The following is a 27,029-nucleotide window of genomic DNA, read 5'->3' as shown; positions in this document are numbered from 1 at the left end:
GGGGAGGGGCCAGATCAGAGAAGGGGTCTGTCCTGGGCCCTCACTGGGCAGGTGCTTGGGACTGAGAGGAGACTTAAGTACCCAAAGCTTGGGGAAGCAGACCATCAGGAGTCCTGGGAAAGAGAGGGTTGGCAGGCCCGTGTGGCTGAAGAAGGGCGCACCTTTGTGCTCATCGTCAGTGAGGCCTCCTGGAGCCTGCCTCCAGCCTTCAGATCCCCGGATACGTCTGCCTCCACCTTGCTCGATCTTGAGGCTCTGCTTCTGAGGATCTTATGTTCTGATGCTGAGAAAGGGTGTCCCCTTTTCAGAACTGCTTCAAGTTTCCTTATCTTACTTGTAGGCCACGTATGGGGTTTTTCTAAGTCTCCAAGGGGTCTTGACTTATAAAGGAAATGTATTCTGGGGGAATTCTCCCCTTTGTTGGCTCTTTCGTTCAGTACCTGCCCATTGAGCCTCAGTCCAGGCCCAGAGCTGGGCTTCCAGCACAGGCATTGACGCACCAGCGTGATTATGAGCAGCCTGGTGGAACCAGCAGTGTGCTCCGTGTGTAAGTCACATGGCCTAGGAGATGGAAGGTCCCTGCAATTGTCCTTTACCACAAAGTAACTCACACAGGACAAGGGGATTCAATACAATTTATGTGTACATGATGGATTCTCTGCTATTTTGTACTAGGATCAATAGCAAGTGTGTATTTTGAGACTGCAGTTTGAGTAAGATAAATTTTCACATTCTTATTTCACCATGCAGCCTGGCTCCCTGAACCCACCTAGCAGAGGCTTTTACCTCCTTCCTGGTTTTTTATTTCCCCAATCTCTCCTCTGAAGCATCACCTTAACAAAGGTGCCATTTTCTCTCTTGGTTTGCAAAGGTCTGTAAATATGTTTGTATCTATGCAGAATGAACAAAGACTATCAAAGCTGCACGGGCCAGTAAATCTTGGGCAGGTGACTCCTACATCTGCTGGTCCAGGAGGGGAAGGGCCTTAACCATGGCCACAGACAGTGCTTTGGGCAGATTGGCCATTTGAAGCCATGTGTGGGCTGAGCCCATTCTGGGTGTCCTGGGTGTCCAGGTGAACAAGACACCACAGTGTTACTTTCCTTGAGAAGCTCACAGTCGATGGAGAGCTTGCCAGAAAAGCAAGTGGAAACAGTAATGTGGTAGAGACAGACATCTGGAGGGCCTCACAGGGCCCATTGCTCCCAGCCAGTGCCCTCCTACTGGGGAAGGGGCAAGGCGAGGGGAGCCTTCAGTTGTTGAGGGGAAGGCAGGGGGCTCCAGCATCAGGAACAAGGGCCCCCGGAGCGCATGCTTTGTGCTCACAGCAGGGATGAGCCAGTGCCGAGGCTGTTCTCCCCCTGCTGGATACAGGAAATGCCCAGTTCCTGAGGATGCTGGGCTCCATTCCTGTCTGGGGCTGCAGAGGGTCTGTGCATTGGGGTTATAATTCAGGCTGATGTGTAAAGGATTGGGAGTGCCTGGGGCTGAAGATTGAATGGCTGTAATAAGAAGCATTTCCTGATGCTGGATTGAGACTGGAAGCTGAGACTGAAGGGCATGCTAGCTAGGGCTCTCCTCTCTGGGTCTGGTGTCTGAGCCCCTGCCAGGATCAAGATTTAGGGCTTCTCTAGGTGGGACCCACAGGAGCGGAGAGGAGCCTTAGCAAAGGGAGACCAAGCCTAGCTCCTCTCAAGATTCCAAGTGGGGCCACTTCCCTTTTCCTTTTCTAAAAGGGTGAATTAGAGCCCCCAACCTGGCCTTGACTAGGCTGAGGAGTAAGGCTGCCTCTGGAGTGAGACTGGGGGCAGGGGCGTCTGGAGACCTGGGGGCTGTGTCTTGGGGTGAGACGCCTAGGGTGTGGAGGAGGAGGAGGGGAGGATGGGAGGACGGCTAATGGGAAGCAGGTGGAAGGGCTGCCCGAGTCCCAGCCAGGGGACAGGCCGGCTGGGATGGCCCAGTCAGTGGGAGAACCCGTCAACTCACAGATAATCCCAGGGAACAGGCTCTGGGATGCCCATTCATATTCATTATGTGTGAAGTGGGCGGTTGTAAAGTTAGCTTTCTCTTCATTTGGCTGTCACTAGACAGAAAAATATGAGCTGTGGGCAGATGCCCCTGGATGGGGGCCAGCAGCTGGTCTCCGGCCTCCCTGTGCCCTCCCCCACCAGGGCCTCCCTCCCACACAGGGCCCGCTGCGGCCCTGCCCGCCTCTCCCGCCCTTGCTGCGTTGATCTCCGACTCGACTTTGTGTTCTTTACTTTCTGTCTCTTTCTCACTTCTGTTTCCTTTGCTCCCACAGATTTCCTTCCTCTTCCCTCTTTCTGAGCTGTGAGAGAGAGGGGGTTGTGGTTTTTCTTGACCACCGCTCTATGTCTGGCAGCCAGCATAAGACGTGGCTCAAGTGGGCACTCAGTATCTGTAGAACTAATCTTTCTCTTTGCATCATCTTCTGTGAGACAGTCCAAAATCTTGCTGGCTACTCCTTAGATGAAGAAGCTTATAGTGCAGTGCTCTTAACCCTGGAAGTAGAAGGGTGGGTTTGCTCCGCAGTTCCTCTTTGACCAGCTGGGGGAAGGTGGTGCTGCTCATCAGTGGTAGCTGGGACTGCTTCTCCCTACTGCCCAGGCTCTTCCCTTCCTGATGGACATTGGCTCAGGACACCTGAACCTCAGAAGCCAGGCCCTCAAGGGAAGAGAAGGAAGACACTGGTGTCCTCAGGGGCAGGGGGTGATTGAGCCTTGTCACTGACTAGGCAGATCCATCCATCTGATGGATCTGCACCCTCCTTGGGAAGAAGCACAGTGCTGGCCACTGGAGTCTTTGTGTGCTTGGGTTTCTCCACGCCTGGAGGAGGCCCAGGATGGGGGGAGCTGGGCTGCTAGCTGAGGCCAAGCTGCTCTGAGCAATGTGGTTGTGTTTACTGGGAGGGTGGGAGGGCCGGGCCTGCTTTTTTCCTGCCTTCCAGGAAGATAAGGCAGAAAGCGGGGATGAAGGATAGAATGGGTAATACTCTGAAACCACAAGAAAGGGTCCTGGCTTTCGTCTCTGCCCTACAGCTCAGACATGCTCCTGGGGCGTCTGGGAGCAGGGAATGGCCCCACCCCCACTGCTCTGGGGTCCCTGCCCAGGGAAGCTCAGAACCCTCAGCGGGCTCCCCAGACTTCCATCTCCCCTCCAGTGTCAGTTCACCCACAAGCTGTTTCAGCTCTCTCACTCCCCTTCCAACCCCTGGTTTTCCCTTCCAGATGAGCCCAGCAACCCTAGAGCCAGGCTTTTCCCCTTACTTTCCTGTACCAGGGACCCTGGGCAGGTGACATGACAGGCATGGGCCTTGAGGGCTGGCTGCAGGTTCATCTTCCCCTACCCTCTAGGATCCCTGCCTGGACCCCAGGCACAGACCAGCCCTAGAGCAACCAAGTGCCAAACGCTGAGGATACACAATCACCTGGTATAAAAAATACTGCCACCTTTATTATTATGCTGGGCAGCACATTTTTTTTTTTACAAAAGTATCTTTACAAAAGTGGGGTTTGGAATCTCAAGGGCTGAGTCTGGGGAAATCTGTTTTATTCTTACCAACATCCAATGAGTAAACCAAGGGAGCCTATCATCTCCACGGCATTTCTCTGGCCTGATCTCATGGAAGAGAATTCAAATACTGGTGTTTCTGGTGGAATTTCTGCCCCTTGGAAGGGGAAGAGGACTCCACAGCATGTTGCAGGAGGGGGCACAGGCCACGAGGAGAGGAGCAGGGAGAAGGGGCACCTTCCACACTGACCCCCAGTTTCCAGGCCTTTGTCAGCACCAGACACTGGGTGCACACCCGCTGTGGTGGCAGGCCGTCTGCGCGGTTATACAAGGCTGGTTTCCTCTAAGTGGCAAGGAACGCCTAGTTCAACCTGTTTCATCCTCCCATTTTCCTGTATTCCCTGAATGAGGGGCCAGTTGTTTCAGCTGGAGGATTGACAGTTTGAAAGAAGTCTGAAGGAAGCAGGGCAGCATCTTTTTCCCTCCTGCCCAGAGTTTGGGAGAGGGGACCCAGTGTGTGGTAGGAAGAGTCCTACCTGCTTTGAAGCCCCCTTTCTCCTGGGCAGCCTTGCCTTATTCTAACTGGAAAGATTCTGTAGCTCGTTCCCTGTGGAAGCCTGAGGGTCCCAGCTGCTCTGCCGGGGCCTCCAGGAACCTTCTGGGCTTGGAGGCAGAGGTGTGCCCTCTCTGGCATCCAGGCCGGGGTGGGGTAGGAGCAGCTGGGAGCAGAAACAGGGTTGGGCAGCTCAAGTCTGCGTGTCCACAAGACAGATCATGTGGTCCAGTTCAGCAGGCTGGGCGGCTCCTTGGGCTTCACCCTGAGTGAGATGAGGCTTGGAGACTTATAGTCGCCATCCGGAGAAGGCTCAAAGCTGTGGCCCCCTAGGGTGGGGGAGAAGCCATGGATGGAGTAGATGCCAGGGTGGGCTCCAGGAGAGGTTGGCACCCCCATGAAGCCAGCCACATTCCCATGAGGGTGGGAGTATGGAGACATGCATGGGGAGGGGACGCCCTCTGGACTCACAAGGCAAGGACCCCCGGGGCTCCCAGACCCTGAACTGGGCCACAGGGAGTTCTGCAGCTGAAAAGAGAGAAGAAGCAAGCCCATGAATCAGAAGGCCCAGGGGCCTCCCTCACCTAGAGACTCTTCTCTTGCCCTTAGGGCTCCAGAAGCTTTGGAGAGAGCTTCCTCTTGGCCCAGGTCTAGAACCTACCCCCCAACTCTCACAGTGACATCTCAGAAGGCCCCCTGCCGTTACTTCTCAACTGAGCTTTCCAACTGCTCTACATACATCCATGAGACTGGTCAAAGCCCATCTTGCAGAGAAAGAAGTGATTCACCCACAGTCACATGGAGCCCTAAGGCTGCTCCTGCTCTCCCTGGGGCCACAGCTTACACTCTGGCTGGCTTTCCCACAGAACTGCCAGGCCCTGAGTCTGGGTGGAGAGGGGTCTCACCTGGGGATGACTGTCGGTTCGGGGCAGCATGGAGATGTCATAGGCAGATGTGAAGGGGTTCCGCCCCTCCTGTATCTTCCCATAACGCTCACGCTTCCGCCACTTGGCTCTGCGGTTCTGAAACCAGACCTGGGGACAGGTTGAGGAGGTGACAAAGCAGCCACGAGGCATGGAGCCCACTGGGGAGAGAGTTGATGGCTGTATCCTCCTGTGGGTGGTGGGGAGCTGGCTCCAGGCTGGTGACTCTGAATTGCAGGAACTTATAAATTCATGTCATTCTCAGGGCCTGGGATGGGGCCTAAAAGAAGCCCAAACCCAGAGGGGGTTTACTGGCCCTGTGGGCCCTCCCCTACCCCGCAGGCTGAGTCATACTGGTTCTCCAGTCTGGCTGTGTCTGGTAAGGGTAGTGTTGGGGTCTGTGGCCTCAGAGCCCCGGGGCGAGTACCCGTGTTGGGCTTCTAGTCTTATCTCTTCCCCAATGTCCGCACCTGAGAAATGCAGTAAGGTAACCTGAAGGCCACAGCCTAAAGCCCAGCTCCTTAACACGGTCCCTTGGCACTGACCCCTGCCCCTCCCTACAGCCTCATCTCCTGTCGGGCAACAACACTCAGTTCTTCCTAGCGGCCTCTCACCCCAGCTGCCGTCTCAAACACTGCTGTCTCACTCCTCCTGCTTTTGCCTAGGTTTTTCCAGCTTGCGCTACCCATCCCCCCACACATACATGTGAGCTGGGCACCCTCTACTGGACTTCCTGAAAAGCCCCGCAGAGCTTTCACGATACTCATCGCATCCTACTGCCACCATCGGTCTTGGAAACTCTTCCCCACTCATTACTGAGCTGGGAGGTGAGGGGGGCACATCTGTGTGCTGCCCACGTAGCTGGGCTGGATTTGTCACCTGGTTATGTTCTGTGTGTGCCGGAGCACGTGTCAAGCTCTAGGCTAGATACCGGCACTATCAAAACCAAACCAAACACATTCTCCTGCTTTCCAGGGATTCGGCTGGGAGCCACAACAAAAGGAGCTGCATGTGTGTATAAGCAACCCTATCTGAGTCCCTCACTGCCCACACCCCCTCTCACGCAGGAAGGGAAGGCCCGATAGTTAAGAAGTTGGGCGTACTCCTGGCCCTTAACCCAGGGTTGCAGATCCCAGAGCAGGCCTGGGTCAAGGCTAGGGAGGGCCCACTACCGGTTCCTCCTTGATCCTTAATTTGCTCTCCCTCCCCTGCAGTCCATGGGGTTGCAAAGAGTTGGACACGACTGAGCAACTGAGCAACAACAACCTCTGCAGACAGATGGAGGAGCCTGGATTTGCTGATCACTTTTCTTGTAATTCTTCCGTCACCACCCGCTCTCCCCTCTGAGCTCTGAACCTGCCCCCTGCACTGTCCCGTGGGTGGTCCCCTTACTCCTCCCAACGAGGTGGGGTCTATGGGTGGTGTCATGCTCCTGTCAAGCATCCCTGCTCTTGGGCCTCAGTCATCATGGAAGCTTCTGGACTAGGTCTGGGCCATCCCTCCACCCCTTTAGGGTTGAAAAGGCCTAGAAGGGCAGTGGGCAAAGTGTGTACTGCCTCCCCAAAGCAGTTCCATGGGGGTAGCTATTCAGAGCATCCCCCCGCCATGATCCCCACTGAGGCTTGCTGGGCTGTCTGGAGATGTGACATTTGGACTTCCACAGCTTATGTGATCTGGAATTATCTCGAAAGCTGGGCCTCTTACCCTGATGGTCCCATGCCCTGAGGAGCTCTGGGGAACAGTTCTCAAAGTCTGCTTTGGGGGCTACCTGGTAGGAACATGGAAGCAGGAAGACCCAGCAGAGTAGAGTCCTATGTTGAATTCAACTGAAGGGCATTCTCTGCTAGGCTGCAGCTGGCCTCTTTATAGACTGACTGCTGGTTCCCATATTCCCTTAGAGCCTCTGGAGGGGCCCCCACCCAGGCTGTGATAAGCATGAGCTCTGCCCTGGGTCCACTGGGACAGGGACTCCCCTTTGCTTAGAGGTCACCTCCTCACCTTTCCCAAGAAGGCCAAACCCAACCCTTCTCCTGGGGCCTCCAGCTTGGCATCAGGGAGCCTGCTGTGTCTCAAGCAGGTTCAGAGCAAGGCAGCAATGACCATCTTCCTCTTGGCCCAGACTCATATAGAAGCCCCTTTTCTGTCCCCACCTCCTGCTCGCCACCTTCATGTTCTTTCTCACTCCCAGCACGCCTTGGACATGGATTCCCTTCCCTTCTCTCTTTCCCAGCATCCCTCTGTCCTCCTGCCCCGTCCACACAGGCTGGGCTCCACCCAAGTGAAGCTGGCGACAGCTCCATCCAGCCCCAGGGCCTGATCTCTGTTGGGAAGAGTTTGTTGTTGTGGGCAGGGGCTTCCCGCCAGGCTCTCCCAGCCACGGTCTGGGAATTGGCAAGACTGAGGTCACTGGCTCAGGCTGGCTTTAAGCACCACTGATCCTGAGACCCCTGGCAGGGACCCTCCCCATTCTGGGCAGCTACCCTGGGAGCGGCCCTGAGACGTGTTTAGCATTTCACATCTAAAATGCTGTCACACCTGTGATCCTCCAAGATACTCCTCATGTGGTAGTACTATCATTCTCCTTTCCTAAATTGGGAAACCAAGACTGTGACATGCCCCAAGTCACCTGGTCAGCTAGTAAGTGGCAAAGTTAGGACACCCACACAGGTCTTTTGACTCCAGGAGGCTGTCACCCTCATCCCATACAGGAGCCTCAACTTGGGCTGCGAGCCTGTGGCTGCAGCTGAGCTAGGCGTGGAGGGGAGCCCGGGAAGGCTGACAGGGGCAAGGGAAGGGCAACACTGTGGTGCCAGCATCCACCTCTCCTGGCCCCCGTGTGGCCTGGCTCATGGTCTGGGTGGTCAAGGCAGCCAGGGAGCCCTGTGGCCGAGGTGCCCTCACCTGTACTCGGGCCTCGGTCAGGTCCGTGCGCAGAGCCAGCTGTTCCCGGGCATATACATCAGGGTAGTGGGTTTTCTGGAAGACTTTCTCCAGTTCCTCCAGCTGGAACGTGCTGAAGGTTGTGCGGTTCCGGCGCTTCTTGCTCTTATTCTTGGCCAGCTCCATGGAGTCAGGGAGTCCCGGGGACAGAGGGACACGCAGGCTAGCCAGGCAGGGGCCTGGGGAGCCTGGCAAATTAGAGGTCCCGTCTCGGGGGCCCCCTCGGCAGTCCAGGGGCAGCTGGGGGAAGCTGGCAGCTTTGGAGGCCTTCTCCTCAGCTGCAATGGAAAACACAAAGAGGAGGATGGAAAGCGAACCAGGGGGTTTTGTGGGTGGAATGGAGGGAGGGGGAAGAACGTTGACGCTTCAGTCCCCGCCTCCCCCTTCCTTTTTCCTCCGTCCTCCCAGCAGCCACCCTTCAAGGGAGCCTGGCATTCGGAGGCCTGCCTGCTGAGCCTACAGCTGGGGAGGGGGCCCTGGGGAACCATGTGCTCTGTGGTCTGGGCTGATCTGCTGGGGCCGGAGGGGGGTTCATTTCGGGGAAGTGCTCTGTGGTGGCGCATCCCACAGAGTGTGGAGGTGCCAGGATTGATGCCACAGCAGGACCAAGCCCAGGGGTGGGAGGAGAGGGTAGGGATGCCCCTGCTCCTTAGCCCTGACTGCAGGCCTTGGCTCCTCTACCCTCATGCCCAGGCCTCTGCTCCAGGACCAGCCAAGGACAAGGATGCCTTATTCTCTGAACCCCCAGTCTCAGGACAATGTCAAATCCTCCTGTCCTGGTGTAGAAAGGGCAAAGAAGCTTCAAGAGGGATTGCCAGATTCTTCACTGATGTTTGGGCAAGCACTGAAGCCCCAGCATTAGACAGCAGGAGACAGGTGACAGGCTATACTTGGAGAAGGAGAGGTGGGGAACAGTGGGGAACAGCATAGCCTCAGAGCCCATCATTCTTGCCATCGTCCATCCCCACTCCCTGGGAGTCTCTGACTCCCCCATTGCCCGTGATTAATAAGCAGCCCCACTCTGACGTGCTTATCCTCATTTGGAAAGCTTGGTGGAGCTCCACCACGACAGGGCATGGTGAAAAATAGGTCACCCTGATCACCCCGCCCTCTCCCTCTGGCAAGGACCCCCAGCAGCGTCGCCATGAAATCTCTTCTCAACAGTCCTCTGGGGATGTCAGCAGCGACGCCACAGAGACGCCCGACTGATTCACACAGCCCCTTCCCTGGCGCCAGGCCCATCTCCAGTGGGGGCCTGGCCCCCAGGAAGCCCAGGAAGCTGGCACCAAGAGGCGGTTTCTTTCCCAGGACTTGGTATTGGCTCACTAAAGTGGGGAGGGGCAGGAGAGAAAAGACTGAGAGATAGGATCAAAGAGATGGGTTCTGGAGCTCTGGATCTGATGAGTCCCTGTCTCCTTGTGGAGGACAAGTTGGGTGAGGTTCACCCCTGCCCCTGCCCCTGCCCCCCATAGCTGGAAGGTGGTGAGTGACCTCCCAGAACTCCCCAGGCTGTGAAAAAAGCTATGCTTCAAGAATGTGTCCTGGAGGCTGGGGAGAGTCAGGTAGGGCCTGCCCTTGGGCTAGGCCATAGTGACAGCCCAGACACTTCTTTCATGATTCAGGTGGAGCACAGGTGGGGAAATTGCTTCAGTCCTTGACTTCTGTTCCTGGGCAATACATTTGCTTATAGTCCTAGTTCCACCAGGTAGGACCTAAGGAAGGACGACTCAATGGTAGTTTGAACCAGATAATGTTAAGTGGTCAGGAAGACCAGGGAGACTGGGAGGGGCACCATACACACTGCAGGCTGGAGAGGGAGGGGTCTTGGTATCTCAGATTCAGAGGGAGGGATGGCTGGACTCCAGGCAGAAAAGGGTGAGGGTGGCTCAGGGATGGGGGTCAGAGGAGCTCTGATGTCCCTGCAGAGGGCTCCCCAAAGCTCCAGGTCTTGCTCAGCTCTCACCAGGCCCTCAGTGTCTGTCTCGATAGGATATGCCCAGATTGGAAGGGATCAGACCTGGGGCTCCAGGACTTGCCTTCTTGACCTTAAGCCACACACCTACCAGGGATGAAAATGCAGCAAGCCTTCTCGGAATAGCTACCCCCCAAAAGAGCCAAGCTGGTTGGCCTCTGCTGGCCTCCTGGGACTGCCCGTTCTGCAGCCCTCCCAGAGGACCATAGAACTTCTCCCCTCCTCAGTGCCATTGCCCTGAAACCTCCATCTGCCCAGAGGACTGCAGCGTGAGGCCAGAGAATTCCCTCTGTGGACAGGGGTTTGCGTCATAGAACACCAAGCAGCCTCCTGAGAAGCAAGGCCCAGAAGAGAAAAGAGGTGATGGGCTAAATGGAGGGCAATGGTCAAGGAAAGGCAGAGCGGGAACAGAGGCCAGTGGTTTGAATCTGAGCTTGTCATGGGAACGATGCACTGTAAGCCTGGAGTACATTCAAAGTGTTCACGGGCTCTGTACAGAAGTCACTTATACCTACTGGGGCCACTGGGCGATTAAGGGGGTAGTGCTCCTGTTGGAGACTGGAACCCTGGAGCCCAGCACTGAGGTGCCGGGTGGCCTGCACAACCAGTCTGTCGGCCTGAACGACAAGAGTCAGGAAGAGCATCAGCAGAGCTCTGTCCCTCACTTCCTTCTCTCCAGTGCACTCCCCCATCCCGGGTCCTACTAGCGACTGACTGGAAGCCATGGCAGCTTGGAAGCCGCACTGTCCCCCATGGATGGCGTCCACGATGCCGCAGGACCAGCTAGCCGGCTTTCAGGCTTTCAGGTTTCGCCGGAAAGCTAACTCCCCGCGTGCCCCTGCGCAAGACACCCGCAGAGGTCTCTGAAGCCTGGGGTTCCCCAGTTCGGTTGAAGATCCGAAGCCGGTGTAGACCTACACGCCGTTTGGAAACACCCAGTGGGGCCTTGGGGCTCTCTTGAGAAGTTTCCAACCTTGCCCTAGTCTCAGTGGGGCTGACGACTGGGTACTCTTAAGTCCGAGGCCGGCCCAGGAAGCGCGGCCAGCAGGGTTAGCCGGCTCAGGGCTTCCGCGGCGGCGAGCGCATTTTGAGATCAAGAAGCCAAACTAGAGGACAGACTGGAAGGCCCCCGGCAAAACAGAGTGGGGGGGAAGGCCAGGCACTTCTCTGGCCCGCTGAGCAGCCACGCGCTGAGGGCGCGAAGGCTGCTGGCACTGCCCCGACACTACCGCGGTCCAGACCGGAGCTGCGCGCTCTCCGCAAAAGGCGGCCACGGGCTGGAGAGGAGCGCGGTGCGCCGGCTTTAGAGCGCTCAACTAAGGGCCTTGCCGGGATCGCGCAAAAGAGGGGGCACAGCTGCGCGCTCATGGTCTAAACTGGAAACGCTCTGAGCTTGTTATTTTAAAAGCCGAGAAATTAGACGGGTTCCCCCTTTTGACCAACATTTCCCACCAAGCAGACTGCACGGCCCGCGTCCCCCGGGCCGTCTCTCCCTAGCAGCCCGTCTCTATAGCAGGGACGCAAGCCACCCGCCCACCAGCCGAGTTCAGGCTAGGGCACTGGGGAGGCCACTGGCGGCCCGGGGCTCTACCCAGTTTCGGCTCGTATCCGCCGCGCCTCCTTTTCGTTTGGTCTGTCCTCTGGTCAACCCGCATGGTTAGTTTCCTTCTCCTACTTGTGCCCATTTTGCTATTTTCTGCACTTTTAGGATGCCTCTTTTTCTTCATATTGTCTGCTGCTTCTCTTTTCGTCCGTTCCCCTCTTCTCCATTTACCCTCTTCCTTCGATCCTCCTCCGCTTTTTATTCGTTCGTTCTTCATTTCTTTCCGTTTTGCCCAGTTCGCTGATCGCCTTTTACCTTTCTTTCTTTCTTTCCTCTCTCCACTGTTGTTTTGTCGAATTTCCTCTTCCCTCTTTTTGGTTGTTTACACTTTTGGTTTTTTTTTTCCCCACGCATTTCGTTGTTGACACCATCGCGGTCGCTAGAGTCCTCCTCGCCGCTCTTTCTGCTCCAGCGCTCTCAGCAGTTTGCTCGGCGCCAGGGTCGGTCGCGATCCCGGCTGTCCGTCCGTGATCCATCGTGCCCAGCAGGGACGCTGAGCCGCAGGGTGCGTCCTGCCGAACGCGGCGCGTCGAGCCAGGCCAGGTACCTGTGTCCCGGGCGGTGCTCACGGCGCTGCGCGGCCGCCTCCGTCTGGCTGGGATCAGAGGAGCCAGGCCAACTGCTTCTCATTAAGTCCCAACTGTGGTTTTTATCAGGAGAGCCTCTTTCAAAGGGCACAGACACGAAGCTCCGCGGACTCGCTCATTTCCTCCACTGACCCCCACACACCTCCCTGCCCTCCCTTACACGTTCTCACCGCCCCGACTGGGCGAAGGCCGGAGCTGCCTGGCCACTCCGCAGAGGCCCGCGAGGCGCCAGCGGGGTCGGAGGCGAGTTGGGAGGCGATCTCGAAGGATTCAGCTCTGGGCCTAAGCTTCGGGATGTGGCAGCAAAGATGAGGCGGGCGCGGGCACCGACACTTCCACAGGTCAGCCGGTGCAGTGGCAGCCGCGGGGTTGGGTTCAGGCCCCCTCAGGCGCGCTCTTTGGAGACCGCACGGTCCAACTGGCGTTAGCGCCCAGGGCATCAGCCCAGGAGCAGCCGGAGGCGCCCAGGGCTTAGGCCCACTCCCGACGGCCCCGCGGTGATCATCCAGCTCGAGGAAGCCAAGACTGCTAGAAGGGCGGCCATCGCCGTGCATACGACGGAGAGGCCAGGTTAGTCTGGGAAATAAGAACACAGTTATTCTGCACTGAGAATGGCCCGGGACTGCCTCACCAACCGCGGCCACTGTACCGAGCGCCTTAAGGCGCAGACAGCAGCGCCTCTCCCGGGGGACCCCAGGCCGCAACCTCCCTCAGCTGAGTCCGGCTTTGCCACTGTAGATCGGGGCCGACCACAAAAGCCGCGCTTCTCTCCCCTCACTGGGGCCAAGAGTTAAGCCTGGCTCCTGGGCCTCGGTGTCAGTTCCCGCCCAACTCCGGCAAGGCACGATCTCTGCTTCCCGGTTCCGGCCGTCTTCCGGCCCAACGGGGCCCGGGGCCGTCGCCACTCCAGTCTCCCTGGACCTCCCGCCTCCCTTTCCCGCCGCCAGAGGCACGCGTGGCTCTGCCTCCCCGCACGGCGCTAGCTTTCGCCCAGTGCGGACCAGCTCCGGTCCGGCTTCAGAGAGAGCCGTGCGGAGGGGCGAGAGAGGTAGAAAACTTCTGAAATAAGCGACCGGGAGATGGAAGCTGGGAGGCCCCGGCGGGCCCGGGGTGTGAAGAGGGAGAGCGCCCCGCGCCGCGCGTTACCTTCCTCGGGGCTCTCGTAGAAGTGGCCGCCGTTGAGCGCCGGGCCGGGCCCGAGGTCCTGCAGGTACTTGGCGGGCGGCTTGGCCGGCTCCGGGAGGTAGGGCTCCAGGGGCCCGCAGGCCGGAAAGCGGGTCAGCCGCGGGCCGCGGGGTGGCGCGGGGTGCAGGTGAGGCGCGGCGGCGGGGGTTCCCTGGGGGCCCGGAGGCTCGTCCCCGGCGGCCGCGTAGGGGCCAGGCCCGGGCCCCACGCCGAAAGGCGCGCAGCGCTCCGGGTCCATGCCGGCTCGGGGCGCACAGGCCGCCGGGGGCTCCGGGGCTCGCGCTGCCCGCGCGGCCTGTGAGCGCCCGCCAAGGGGGAGGGACCTGGACGCGGGGGCGCGGAGCCCCCGGGAGCGGCGCGCGCCGCGGGGGGGGGGGGGCGAGGGGGGCAGGGGAGGGGGCCGCACTCTGACTTAATGCTGGAACCATCCACGTCACGTGCAGCCCCGCGCGGGTTAACCCCTCGGAGCCCGGTAGCCCCCTGATTCACTCCAGTCCTGGTATCAGAAGCAGTGGGAGAAGGGGAGGAAGCCACCCCCTCTCTCGAGGGTAGAGTCCCTTTTGTCTGTGCATCTTGGCGAGTCCCTTGTTCAGAGCAGCACTGGCCCTGATATCTGGCCCGGAGGCTCTTGACTCTGGAAGGGTGAGACACTTCAGGGTAGAGACCCCCTCCAGGCCCAACAAATACTTTTAGGTCCGTTCTCCTGACTTTTAGTCTGGGATAATGGCCAGGGAACAGGTAGGGGCTGGGCTGGAACGTTTACTCTCTTTACTGGGAGTTGGAAAAACTTGGCCTTCAACAAAAACACCTCCGTTATAGAGATCTCTTGTTTTCCTCCGGTCGAGGAGTCATTGTTGTGTGGAAACAACTCTAATCTGGTAATAGGTGCTGGGGGCTGGGAGCTGGGTGTGATAATTAATTAGCTGTGAGGCCTTGAACTAGTCACTTCCAGTCCTCATCTGGCTGTGGACATTGGACAGTCAGTCTTCTGAGTCTCTATATATTCCTGGTGAGTTTCAGAAGTAGAGGCAGGGGCAGAGAAGACAGCGGGGCTGCAGAGGCATCTCAGGACTGAACAGAGTACAGCAGAGGTTACCTTAGGAGCAGGTGGAGGAGTTCCTAGAGGGGTTTGTGTTTGAACAACAGGCATGGAGTGAATGCCTTTTAATGGGCAAATAATCTGAAAGTGCCTAGAGACCGCCTGGAGAGGGGCTGTCTGCAGCTCAGACCTCGGGTGCTGTTGCCCCGGGCCTGCCACTTTAGAAGGACAAAGTAGGACCATGTCACCTAATGGCTGGGTCTCCCTAGCCAAAAGGAAACCCAGGACTAGGGCAGTAGCTTAGAATTTCTTAAAAGTGAAACAACCTCCACCTTACCTAAGATCTGGGAAGAAATACCTGTGGGCCGTAGGACCCCTGCTCACTTTTGTAGATTGAGGAGTCCCTAGTTCTGGGTCACACAGTTTTTTATTTTAACTGCCTCCAGAGATTAGCAAGAAGGATGGGGAGTTGAACATCATTTGTATTTCATTTGAATTCTCAATTTTTAAAGGAATCCAAGGGGCCTGGTGTGAACACCTCCCTCTTCCGCTGGGGGCTTAGAGGGGGTTTCTTGGCTGTCCTCAGCCAGAGTTGGGCTGTAAATCAAGGGCAAACAGGAACCAGAAGCCTTGCATCTCACAAGTAGTCATTAAGCCATTATTAAACATACCATAACTTCTCTGAAGCCTTATTGGTTTAAACACCACATTGGAGGCATTATGGCCATTAGGGCCCCTAATCACAGACTACAGACTGGAATAGTGAGATGGGAGCACCTGGAGCTGCTATTTCCAGCCAAGAGGGAGGCTTAGTTTGGAATTAAGCTTCCTCTTTGGCCTTACCAGGGGCATCCATTCTCTAGGATCCAGTGGATCCCCGCTCTGGGCAGCCACCTTGTATTGATCACTTTTGCCCATTCATAGGGGTTTTTCAATAGATATTGAGTTAGTAAATCAACTTACCTCAATTTAGAAAATAATAGTTATTGGGTTAGAGCTGTAGATATTGTTGACTTTTTTCAGGAGCATGTTAATGTCAATTCAGGACACCTTTTTTTTCAACAAAGTAGTCAAGTAGCTTCCTGTGGAGGATGAAAGTATGACAGAAAAACATCATCAACAGTCTAAACAGGGCAGCCAAACTTAAGTGCCAAGTGTTTTGCCTCCAATGATAACCTTTCTGAACCTCAGTTTACTCATCATGAAAGTGGGCCCTACCCATGAACAAGGAATATTTGAGGAACACTTATTTGATGGATGTGATGAACTGTGTTCATTTAAGAGATTTTTATTATCATTAAGAGATCCAGAAACTGCTGCCAGATTTCTGGACTACATCACTGAATTGGTGGAAGGCTCCATGACCTCAGATGGAAGGTTCTATAATTGGGGGCTGAACAGAGAGACCTAAGGACCCACCCTGTTTTCCAAACCCAGAAATTCCTTCTGCCTTTCTCCCCCTCTTTGAACAGAACCAATTTCTATGCTGAGATGGTGTTCCCAATTGAACCGAGGTGGCAGGAAATCCCAGATTCCGTTTGAGGTGGGTCAGGTAGATAGGGTTGCCCCTCTGGCAGGGCTTTCTTCCAGGACCATGCAAGACAGTTCTTCAAGGGCGCCTTCCTGCCCCCCCTTAGACACCACTAGTGCACACTCATCTTTATCCATATGTGGTCTGGCCAGTTTGATGGGGCAGGAGCAGAGAAAAAACAAAAATGCAACCTCAGAGTTTCAAGGTTTTCTTTCTTAGGAGAGCTGAGAAATCATGAAGTATCACAGGGGACCTCATTTTACAAATAAAAATAATAGCTAACACAGGTAGTGTCATGTAGCGTGCCAGGCACTGTCTAATGTATTCTCTATTGATTTACTTGACCCTCACAACAACCCCAGGAAGGAGACACAATTATTATCCGTATTATCAGAGAGAGACTGAGGCCACAGAAGGCTGCCATTTGTCCAATGTGGATATCAGTGGCAGATCAAAAATTTATGCTCAGGTCCATGGTTCCCACCAGCTATCTCATAGTTGTTCTTCAGCTAACATACCAAAACTGGAACCATTAGATGCACACCTCCTTCTCCCAAGGGAAGGTCAGGACTTCTTTTCTTTAATGGATTTTTTTGGCTGCGCTGGGTCTTATTCACGGCACACAGGCTTTCTCTAGTTGCAGCGCACAGTCTTCTCTTGTGGCACGTGGGCTTCTCTAGCTGTGGTGCTCAGGCTCTGTAGTTGTGACATGTGGGCTAGTTGCCCTGCAGCACTTGGGATCTTAAGTCCTCCAACCAGAGAGCAGACCTGCATCCCCTGCATTAGAACGTGGATTCTTAACCACTGGACCACCAGGGAGGTCTCAGAACTTCTTCCTGATGCAATTTGAGGCCAAAGTGGATGGGAACAGAGTTGGTCCAAGATGGAGCCATACTGCTGCCTTTCTGATCACCAAATGACAGTTTATTGAGACTCGCCATGCCCAGCTGTGGTGGTTGGGACAGTAGGTGGAGGGGGGTTTCTGCTAAGCTGAGACCAAATGAAACAGCATCTAACACCTGAGAGGTTTTATGACCCACCAACACAGCCAGATGTGGGGCAGAGTTTTAAGAGAATTTGTGAGTTCACCATTCGTGCTGTTTAATAACCAGTTGAATTACAATAGCATTTTGTCACTGATAGAGTGTCCAGAGACTCCGTGAGATGAGCTGAAAGGATGATCCAGATAATTCTGGGTCCTATCGTTAAAAAAAGAAAGAAAAGAAAAATCACTCCACCTGCTGAGAAAAACTACTTTTAAAATGGACATGATGCTTACTGGCTGTTTCTAGGTAACTGTTTTACACTGGATGATTGTTTCATTCATTCATTTAATAGGAGGACCTACTTTGTGACAGGCATTTGCTGGCAGTGGGATACAGCAGAGAGCAGGACAGACGTGACCCCTGCCACATGTCAACTTTGCTGGAATGGAAATGTCTCCTCCACAGTGAAAAAAAAAATCATTTGGATGTGAATCAAAATGGAATCTGGTCTCCAGAGCAGAACTCCTGGCCTCTAGCCTCAACTTTAAGGTTGGTTCTTGAATTGAACGTTGGTCCCAACTTCAGCTTTCTTTCTCTTTTTGACTGCCCTGAGCCTATGCCGCACGAAAGTGAATGTGCCCCTTTATCTCCCAGGGGATGTCCAAGAGCAGTCAGAACAACGGGAAAGATGGAACCTCAGATCTGACATTTCTTTGACATACAAAACTTCCTTCCAGACAGGAAAAACTCAGTTGCTTTTTCTTTTTTTTCTTTGAAGGCAAGACAGTCAATATTACTCTTGTCCTGTTTAGACTTTGAAATCCTAAATTGATCCCTATGAAAATTCTGGGATGGGGAGCCCACGTAGATTGTTTCTCATTAGTGACATTCTTCCTGGAAGGTCAGACTAAGGAATGGTAAATAAACCTTTAGATCCGGTACTTCCCCCTCACCCATGATATTTAAAAGAAAGAAAAGAAGTGGGGTGGGGGAAGCAGCAGCTTTGTGCTATAGATATCCAGGATCCTTGGCTGTCGTTCTGACAACCCAAGGTGAAGTCTATGCTTTGGGATAAAATTTCTGGAAAGTTAGGGAGCTACTTTTTTTTCTTCTGTTGATTTGATCTCTTTCAATGGGAGAACTAGTTAACTTGTGTGTACCTCAGTTTCATCCCCAGAAGAAGGAGGGGAGTGAGTCTGTAGTTCAGCTTTCTGGAATGAATGAGTTCACAGAGATGTTTCTTGAGCCTGAGTCCCCCCTACCCCCAAACTTGTATTTCTCTGCTCATTTTCTCCACCCACCCTCCTCGGGTAGGGCTGGTATGGGGGCAGGGGCCAGAGAGGCAGAGCTTCATCTGGGATGTGGCAGTACCCTGCAGGCCAGGTTTGCCCTGACATCTGCCTTGGTGTTACAGTAAATGTGTTCTGTGCAAGTGCTGGCTTGGACCAAGAGAAGTCATTTTGTGGGAGAGTTTTTCATGAACTCTTTCTTGGTGTGAAACAGAAGGGGGCCGGTTTAGACCTCTTGGCAGACTTTGATCAATTGATTTTATTCATTCGTTTGTTCATCAGGCATTTATTGAATGCCTGCCATGTGCCAGAGAGTGGGGGGCCATGCAGTGGGAATAGACTCAGAGATGCAGACCATTTATTCTCAGGGCTTTTCCACTCTAGCAGGAGAGACACAGAGCAACAGGCAGGTATCCAGCAGGGCATGTTGTTCTGAGGCAGGAAAGCACAGGGGGCTGTGGGGGCCATGAGATGGGCACCGCCTTGGGCTGGAGGCAGCTGCCATGGAACACTTTCAGGATGAATCTCGAAAGTTGAATGAGGGTCAGCCAGAGGAAGGTGTATGGAGGTGGCAGGGAGGGAAGGCATTCCAGAAAGACAGCCCAGAGGTGAGAAAGAGGAAGCCAAGTTTGGGGAACTTAGATTTGTTGAATATTGCTGGAGCCTAGGCAAGAAGAGAGTTTGGGGAAGGGTGGGAGGAAGACAGACAAAGGTGGAGAAGTCCATAGGAGTCAAGGGAAGCTCTAGGGGGAAGGCAGGCTGGTTCCACAGGTGTCCACCCCCAGCATCTGCCACGCCCAGCTCCAAGCACTGGATTTGCTAGTGGGAGCCATGGAGGGGGGAGCCTCAGGCCTGAGAAGTCTCCCTAGGCTAAGTGGGAAGCCACACCCAGAGGGCGGATATGAAGAAAACAGGAAAACAACTGCAACAAAAAGCACATCTGCTCAGCCAGCCATGAGGTGGAGAGCTGAGCGGAGGAGCTGTGGGATGTGGGCGGGCGGGTGGTCTGCAGGGCCTCTCGGGGCCAGGCTCTTACCCGGAATGCTGGTCAGGGCACCTCTTGAACTCATTTCAGCAGGAAATCCATTGGTTCCAGAGTGTAGATTCCAGATTTGTTATTTTACAGGGCTAACAAGTATGTAATTATCACATTTGGGGCCCTTCAAAGGAAATGCAAACACATACCACTGAACCCCCTTAGAAATGTGCGTGGGACCCACCCCAGAGTTCTGGATGGAGCTCACCACCATGTCACACAGAAGTACACTCCAGCCCAGGGTCTGCTCCTGTGTTGGCGGAAGAGAATACGAAGACTGGGCCTAAACCTCACAAGAGACTGGGAGAAAAGCAAGTGAAGAGGGTGGAAGGGCTCTACTGGCCTCTTCTAAAGTCTCTTGAGAAGGAGAGGGAGCGGGATGGGTTGTAATGGTAGGATCCACCGCTCACAGGTCACCTACAATGTGCTGGTCAAACACCATCTCATATCTTCTTTATTATGTTATAAGGTGGATATTAATATTCCCATTTTACAGAATGGAGAAGCTGAGATTGGTTTGTATATTAGTTATCTAAAGCTGCATAAGAAATCACCCCAAAACTTAGTGGCTTAAAATAGCAATAGTCAGTGATTGTGGGTCAGAGATTCAGGAGCACCTTGGCTGAATGGTCTGTCTTAGGGGTACCTCAGGACCCCAAATCAGACAGTGGTCATTCTATGGAGGATTTGCTTCCAAGGTGGCCCTCTCACATCACTGGCAGGTTGGTGTTGACTGTTCATGAAGGCCTGAATTCTTCCCCAAGTGGGCCTTTTCATGGAGCTGCTGCAAGCAGCCCTCAAAACCTGGCAGCTGGCTTGTCCCACAGAGAATGAGCCAAAAGACCAAGGTGGAAACTGAGGTGCTGTTTATGACCCAGCCTCAGAACTCACACAGCATTACTGCTGCCATATTTTACTGGGCACACAAGTCAGTCCTGAGTTTGTATAGGAGAGAATTCCACCATGTGGCTCCTTGGCCACTGTTGGGGCTGCACCGATGGGTTAAAAAGGGGACCTGATGAGGGGTGGGGGTATTATATTACTTATGGCTGATTAGCATTGTTGTATGGCAGAAACCGGACTTCCCTGGTGGCTCAGACAGTAAAGCGTCTGCCTACAATGTGGGAGACCCGGTTTCAATCCCTGGGTGGGGAAGATCCCCTGCAGAAGGAAATGGCAACCCACTCCAGTATTCTTGCCTGGAAAATCCCATGGATGGAGGAGTCTGGTAGGCTACAGTCCATGGGGTCACAAAGAGTCGGACATGACTGAGTGACTTCACTTTTACTTTCATGGCAGAAACCAACACAACATTCTAAAGCAATTATCTTCCAATTTAAAAAAAAGAAGGGGACCTGAAGGGGCACGACAGGGTGCAGGGCAGGCAAGTGGCAAAGCCCACTGGGCAGTGAGAGCCACACTGCTTGTCCTGAGGGAGACAGGGGAGATCCCCAAATGGGGCAATACATGTTTTGTGTACCCCAAGTGTTCAGCTGTCACAGCAGGCAAACTCCTAGGAGCCTCACTCAGTACAGTGAGCTGATCTCAGGCTCCATGGGGGCTCTTTGTTCACATGGGTGAAGGAAGGAAGCACACTCACCTTTAACATGAGAAGAGAATACAGTTTCCCTATTTGCCTTGCTGTCAGTTGGGCAGAGGAACTCTGGTCTTACACCTTGTCCTGAATGACGGGGAGAAAGATGGTGTTGAGAGCCGATTGTGAGGTAGGTCTGAACCAGGGAGGTCTACATTTTAAAATTTCATATAATCTTCTCCAGAGGTAGCTATTATTATTTCTACTTCACAGATGAGACTACAAAACTCAGAGAAATGAAGTAAGTTGGCCAAGGTGTCACATACTTCCTAAATGACAGAACCAGGCAGGTAGCCTGGTCAGCTTGCACCATCTCCAACAGGTGTGCTACCTGAGTCTTGGCAGACAGGTGAGGGCTGCATCTGCCCCCAGCCACTCTGAATCTGAGTGTTCGGTGAGGCAGATACTGTGCTGGGCACAAGTGCGGGATGCAGATGCACCCCCACTCCAAGCCTGGGTAGATCCTTCTTATGGAATTTTTTCTTCTGGGAGACAAGATTTGGACACGTGAACAATATTCAGTCCTCTAAGATGATCACTAAGGGTGAGACAGGTTGAGGAACAGATGTAGCAGGGAGGGGCTGGTGCCCTCTGAGGTCACTTCCAGGTGCACAAGGACACCACTGGGCAGTCATGAGCACACCAGCACTGAGCCCTGGATTCCCAACCGCACACCTTGAGAACCAGCACACAGGACCATTTCCCCTTGCAGGGAATCCTGGGAGGTCTCTGAGCAGCCTGAGAAAATGGGAGGGGCCGGGAAACTGTGGGCTGATGGAGAAGGGGGCAGCTAGCTGCTGAGTCTGGGTCAAGTGAGTAGGCATTTCCAGGCACAAGGAGCTCAGCTGCCCCCTGCAGGGGGTTTGTGAAGGAGTAATAGACATGACAACACCTAGGCTGGGTGGGACCAGGAGATGGCACATGTGGAATACAGAGCCTATTTTCTTTTGGGCAGTGGGGAGAGTATGGAGAGGCACTTGGAGCAGGGCCTGACCCATTGTAAGTGATCAGTGTGTTAATATTATTATTGTTGTTATTGTTATTTAGTGGGAGAATGAGAGGTGTGCTTTAGGAATATAATTTTAGTAGCTTGAGCAGAATAAAAATAGTTAATGGTGGTATCTGGCTCCCCAGGTGGCTCTAGTGGTAAAGAACCCACTTGCCAATGCAGGAGACATAAGAGATGCAGGTTCGATCCCTGGGTTGGGAAGATCCCCTGGAGGAGGAAATGGAAACCCACTCCAGTATTCTTGCCTGGAGAATCCCATGGACAGAGGAGCCCGGTAGTCTACAGTCCATAGGGTCACAAAGAGTCGGATTGAAGCAACTGAGCACGCATGCACAATGATGGTACCTAAAGTTTATTAAGCACTTATGATGGGCCACTTCTTTTTAAAGAAAATATTTATTTATTTGGCTGCATCGGGTCTTAGTTGTGGTGTGCAGGCTCTTTCTTTGAGGTGCATAGGCTCTCTAGTTGTGGCACTTAGGCTCCAGAGCATGGGCTCAATAGTTGCGGCACATGGGCTTAGTTGCTCTGTGGCATGTGGGACCTTCGTTCCCTGACCAGGGATTGAACCTGTGTCCCATGTATTGTAAGGCAGATTCTTAACCACTGGACCACCAGGGAAGCCCTGGGCCAGTTATTTTAAGTACATTATCTAATTCTTTGTGAGGGAGGTAGCATTATTTCCCCAGGGACATGGGAGAAGGGGACAAGACAGTGTATAGGACAGTGGTCCAGGCACGAGGTGTCAAAGATGTGACAGGATGTGGCCGAGGAAATGAAGAGGGATGGCTGAAAGTGAAAAGCGAAAGTGTTAGTCGCTCAGTCGTGTCTGACTTTGTGTGATCCCAGTGACTATAGCCCGCCTGGCTCCTCTGTCCATGGGATTCTCCAGGCAAGAGTACTGGAGTGGGTAGCCATTCTTTTCTCCAGGGGATCTTCCCAACTGAGGGATTGAACCCAGGTCTCCTGCAATGCAGGCAGATTCTTTACCATCTGAACCACCATGGAGGAATGGCTGAAGGGAAGAGGTATTAATATTTAGTGGGAAGGAATGACCAGACTTACTGCCACATTGGGGGTGGGGTGTATGGATGACCTGCAGCCCAGATAACGGACGCTGCAGAGACCAGGCACAGAGGCGTGGCTTCAGAGGACATTTTGAACCCTGAGCCAGATTTCCATCGTGAAAGGGGTTCTTCACTTAGCACATATTGTCAACTGCAAAGCCAGGGCGTCTACAAAGTTCCTGTTGGAATTTGGGGAGATCCTTAAGAGGCAGAGCAGGGAGGGCACCCAGTGAACTTCCAGGCTCTGGAAGCCCATGATCAGTGCCATCCTGGTGACAGCACAGGGCATACCAGGTGCTGAGTGGGCCCTCTTGCTCTTCAGATAGCCCTGGCTGGTAGGCCTCAGGTAGGTGGGGGGCTATAGGTAGGGAGCCCGGCCCTGGAGTAGGCATGATTTCTGGGAAGCCAGCAGGATGCTTGGAGTCGAGGGGCAGGGGGAAGAGCAGCAAGGACCTCATTCTGAGTCAGCCTATGGAAGGTATGAAACCTTTGTCCCTTTAAGTGGGTGGAGAGGGTCCGAGTCCTCAGCTGCAGGGGAGGTGGGTCCTTCCACAGAGCTCCCAAACTTTGGGATTGAGATGACAGCAATGATTTTAGCAGAAGCTTTGTCCTTAGGGGGTGAGGGCGCCATGGCAGGCCTGGGGAAGGGGCGACTGGGGTGGGGCGCAGGGCTGTTAGTCTGCTGTGGGCTTCTGAGGCTCTGCTGGTGGAGTATGAGCGTAGCGCATGCATGTGCAGAGTATATGTGGCTGGGTCTCCTGATTCAGGAAGATGCCTCTGAGCCCTGCGGCTGCTTTGGGGGGCCCCTTGCAGCATAAGTAGGCAGGCCCTGAATTTTATGGGGTCCTCTCAGGGGAGGATATACATATAACCACACAAAGACCCCAGGGCGTCTGGGAAAGGCAGTTCTGTAGGCACATTCACACCAGATCCATTGGACAAAGAGACCGGATATTTTGCTGTTTGATAAACTTCGTAAAACAGTGGAGCTGAGTGATTTTGCTGCTGCCTGAATGGAAGTATTCTAAGAACCCATGCCAAGAAGATAAATAAGGCTGTGGCTCCAGGAGGGGAGCTGAAACAAATGTGCAGCGGAGAGGTACATCAAAGTAAAACTAGCTCTCCTGACGACCCGGCTCTGCGTGTGACGGAGCGTGTGCATGTGCGCGGGTGTGTGGTGGACCAAGTGTTTGGCAGACACTAGGCTACATCGAGGGGCCTGAAGATGTACCCTGGGCTCTTGCCAGCCCCTCTGAAGGCAGCCCTGTACACAATAGGCCTGCTTGACATTTAAGTAGGATTAGGCCCAGCCCTGCTTGGTACAAAGGGAAAGCAGTGTTAGCCACTGCTGGAGATTCAGGCCCTACAGCCAGCCAGCTGGGGTTAATTCAGACTGGAATATGTGTAGTGAGAGGACTGGGATCCTTCAGTGGGCAGGAGCCCCAGTCCCTATTGGCCAGTGAAAGATTTATTCTGCACTGATGACAGGGGGTACAAGCTCGAGTGTAAAAACATCAGCCCCTCTCATATGTGGCTCCAGACTCCTCAGGGCTTGATGGGGCAGACACAGGAGCATGGAGATGGAAGAGTGTGTTAGATCTGGATGGAAGTTTACATATCATCTAGTCCAGAGGTTCTCAAAGTATGGATCTCAGGCCAACAGCAGTAACATCTAGGAACTTGTGAAACAGGCAGATTGTTGGTGCTCCCCGAGACCTACTAAGTCAGAAACTCTTGGGGTAGGGCCAGCAGTTTTTAATTTTTTTTTTTTTTTCCGGTGATATCAATGCCATCTAAAGCTTGAGAATCACCAGTGTACGTCTAGGCTGTCACCTTCATTTACACAGGAGGGAACTGAGGCCTAAAGAGGGAACCTGTGCCAGGAGCAGAGAGCCAATTAGGACACGACCATTCTCCCCCTCACCCATATGGTCTCAGCTATTTATTTTACAAACAACACAGGGGGATTTTAATAAGTTTTTTTCTTAGAGGCAATTGTTATGTGTTTATGTATTTTCCATTTGTTAATAAACTATTTAGATCAGCAGTGTCGCTGGGGCCCAAACCATGGAGTTATTGGTTGTAAAGCTTGGGCTCCGGGAAGTGGACTCTCCTTCCAGTTCGGCCCCAAGTCCAGGCAGCGAGTCCTGTTCCTGCTGCTGCCCTCAGGGTACCGGCACCTTTCCCCCCCCCCCCACCCCCCCGTCTGTCCCCAGTTGCTCTCTCTGTAAATGCACCACCAGTCCCACAGCCTCCCTCTGCGTCTGGATGTTTTGGTCCATAATCCCTCCCTCAGTTTGCTGGGCCAAGCGAGGGTGGACGTGGCGGGATTAGTTTCACCCACTGGCCGCCTCTGCCTTCCTGAGAAGACCTGCCTCTCTTTCCGGCGCTCACTGTGGGCCCAGCATGTTTCCAATATTGCATCAGTGTTTTCCCCAACGGAGTAACGCTTTAATGGGGCAGATTTGTTCTCTGTACGGGAAACATGTGGGCCCTTGTCAGATGCTGTGGAGCGAGTTGCCCTCCACCTCAGCCATCTGAGGTCACCTCTCGGGGGCTCCCATCCCTGAGCCCTGAGAAGGGCAGTTTCCTAGATCTGGTGGTATGAGGACGGGACTTTGGGGTGAGTAACTCTTCTAAAAGAGCAGAACCTGGGAAATTCAGACAAGAATTCAGTTGTGGTCTGAATTGCCTAGCAAAAGAGGAAGGAAACAGTTTGCTTTGTCTGATGTAAACTGGACCTTACTGAAGGATCTTAAATGGGAGTGGGGTGGGATAGGAAGAGAGTAGCCCACTCCCTCCTCTAAAGGCCTAGATGGTGACAGTTGGCAAGAGGGTGAGGGGAGAAAGCCTAGGGCAGAGCAGTCTCTGGCCCCAAACCTTAATAAACTAAGTCCCTGTCCTCCTGGGAACTTTCTTCTTCTGAGCCTGGGATTCTTTCTGGAGCCCTGAAATCTCTAAAGCTGGCATTTCTCACCTTCAGGGAGCTGTGACACCCTGGGATGTTTTATTTAATCCATCAGCCTTCTCTTCTGCTTTTCCTGCCAATTGGGGGGTCCATAACCTGCAGTTAAATAATTAAAGTTAATTAAAGGTTTATTTCATTTTGAGCATTTCACAAAGCCCTGGAGATAATTGGAGTTTCCCTCCAGTGTTGCAAAACCAGGTTTGGAAATCTCAGATGGAGAGGACATTGGGTAACGGATGATGGAGACAAAGGAGGAGAAGAGAGAGAAAGAGGTTGGGGTGGGGGAGGCATGGAGAGAGACAGAACCTTTTGTTTCTACTGGGTCTCCTGTCTGGGCTAGAGGGCTCTAGTCGGTTTAACAGAGTGATTCAGACCCCAAATGGTTGGTTCCGTTCTGATGTACCGGAACAGAGCCAGAAAAAGTCACAGCCGAAGAGAGACGGAGACAGAGAGGCTCCCAGGGTCCTCCGCCCAGCCGCTGACAGTATCATCCCAGAAAGAGACCTCTATTCTTGACTCCCTGGCCCCCACCCCCCCAACCACAAGGATTTGAGGGAAGCCCCTCTTTACAAATGCGAAGTCTGCTGATTTGAATTAGGCTCCTGAAAACTCGCCTCCTGCCCCCGGAAGATTTATTTTATTAAGTGGTCCACACCTGAAAGTAATTGAGCCTCTCGGCATGGGTACAGAGGCTGCGGAGGGAGACCGGAGTTGCGGCGGCGGTTCCCAGTTACTCCCGGTCTCCGCGCTCTGCGCCCCTCCGAGCCTTGGTCTCTCCGCGGCGCCTCAATTCTGCTCGGCCTTCTGCGCCGGCGTTGCTGATGGAGAGAGCGGTCTGGCGTGCGAGTGGGGGACGGAGGGATACGTGGGGCGATTGGGAATTGCATGTGGATGTGGGTAGGTGGATACGTCCAGCGTTCCCCTCGCATCGCCATGTCACCTCTGGGCCCGCCGACCTCGGTGCTCGTCCAGCCGACCACGGTGCCCGTCCTTTCGATCCCGGTGCCCGTCCCGCCCGCGTGCCCTCGCCAGCCCTTAGCTCTGGCACAGGAGGCCCCGCCCAAAATAAGAATGAGAGAGAGATCGAAATAGATAAAAGCATTCAAAGTTTAATGTTAACATCAAATCTCTATAAAACCAGATCAAAGACAACGGGCGCTTAGTTTCTTCCCGGATCACCCGCGGCCTTGAGGCTCAGGGGTGCCCCCCCGCCGGG

At 54.1% G+C, this 27,029-nt stretch overlaps 2 protein-coding genes and 1 long non-coding RNA gene across 5 annotated transcripts in view; 1 reads left to right on the top strand and 2 right to left on the bottom strand.

Annotated features, from left to right (window-relative positions):
• Nucleotides 1–4,271: 4,271 nt before the first annotated feature.
• Nucleotides 4,272–13,611, bottom strand: ALX3 (ALX homeobox 3). Of its 2 annotated transcripts, XM_044944573.2 has the most exons (5): nucleotides 13,256–13,611; nucleotides 7,909–8,225; nucleotides 4,990–5,118; nucleotides 4,556–4,612; nucleotides 4,272–4,413 (listed from the first exon to the last, which is right to left on the bottom strand). In XM_044944573.2, exons 1-5 carry the CDS (start codon nucleotides 13,530–13,532, stop codon nucleotides 4,345–4,347), a joined length of 849 nt encoding a protein of 282 aa, XP_044800508.2. In that variant the 5' UTR covers nucleotides 13,533–13,611; the 3' UTR covers nucleotides 4,272–4,344. The 2 variants fall into 2 exon arrangements, with proteins under 2 accessions (XP_044800508.2, XP_006065045.4); XM_006064983.4 differs by having other exon boundaries at nucleotides 4,304–4,612.
• The window catches only part of SLC6A17 (solute carrier family 6 member 17), a 133,864-nt gene continuing 118,750 nt past the window's right edge, over nucleotides 11,916–27,029 (top strand). The window contains exons 1-2 of one of the 2 annotated variants that reach the window (XM_044944571.2): nucleotides 11,916–12,679; nucleotides 17,203–17,399. The gene's annotated coding sequence lies outside the window, so the exon portion shown is untranslated. Of the gene's footprint in view, nucleotides 12,680–12,982; nucleotides 13,320–17,202; nucleotides 17,400–27,029 lie in introns of those variants that run through there. The other variant, XM_044944570.2, reaches the window with a different exon arrangement.
• LOC123334029 lies at nucleotides 22,462–26,258 on the bottom strand. The gene is made up of 3 exons (XR_006551763.1): nucleotides 26,120–26,258; nucleotides 25,823–25,909; nucleotides 22,462–22,567 (listed from the first exon to the last, which is right to left on the bottom strand). It is a non-coding gene; the product is annotated as an uncharacterized LOC123334029 (long non-coding RNA).

Source organism: Bubalus bubalis, chromosome 6 (assembly GCF_019923935.1).
Source record: "Bubalus bubalis isolate 160015118507 breed Murrah chromosome 6, NDDB_SH_1, whole genome shotgun sequence".
In the NCBI taxonomy this organism is placed as follows: domain Eukaryota; kingdom Metazoa; phylum Chordata; class Mammalia; order Artiodactyla; family Bovidae; genus Bubalus; species Bubalus bubalis.
The sequence above is the reverse complement of the archived record's forward strand: the minus strand, read 5'-3'. Positions and strand labels throughout refer to the sequence as shown.

Coding starts and splice junctions, on each gene's coding strand:
- ALX3 (XM_006064983.4), bottom strand. CDS start 13,532: ATGGACCCGGAGCGCTGCGCGCCTTTCGGCGTGGGGCCCGGGCCTGGC. Junction 8,226..13,255: donor CTACGAGAGCCCCGAGGAAG/GTAACGCGCGGC, acceptor TTTCCATTGCAG/CTGAGGAGAAGGCCTCCAAA. Junction 5,119..7,908: donor TGACCGAGGCCCGAGTACAG/GTGAGGGCACCT, acceptor ACCTGTCCCCAG/GTCTGGTTTCAGAACCGCAG.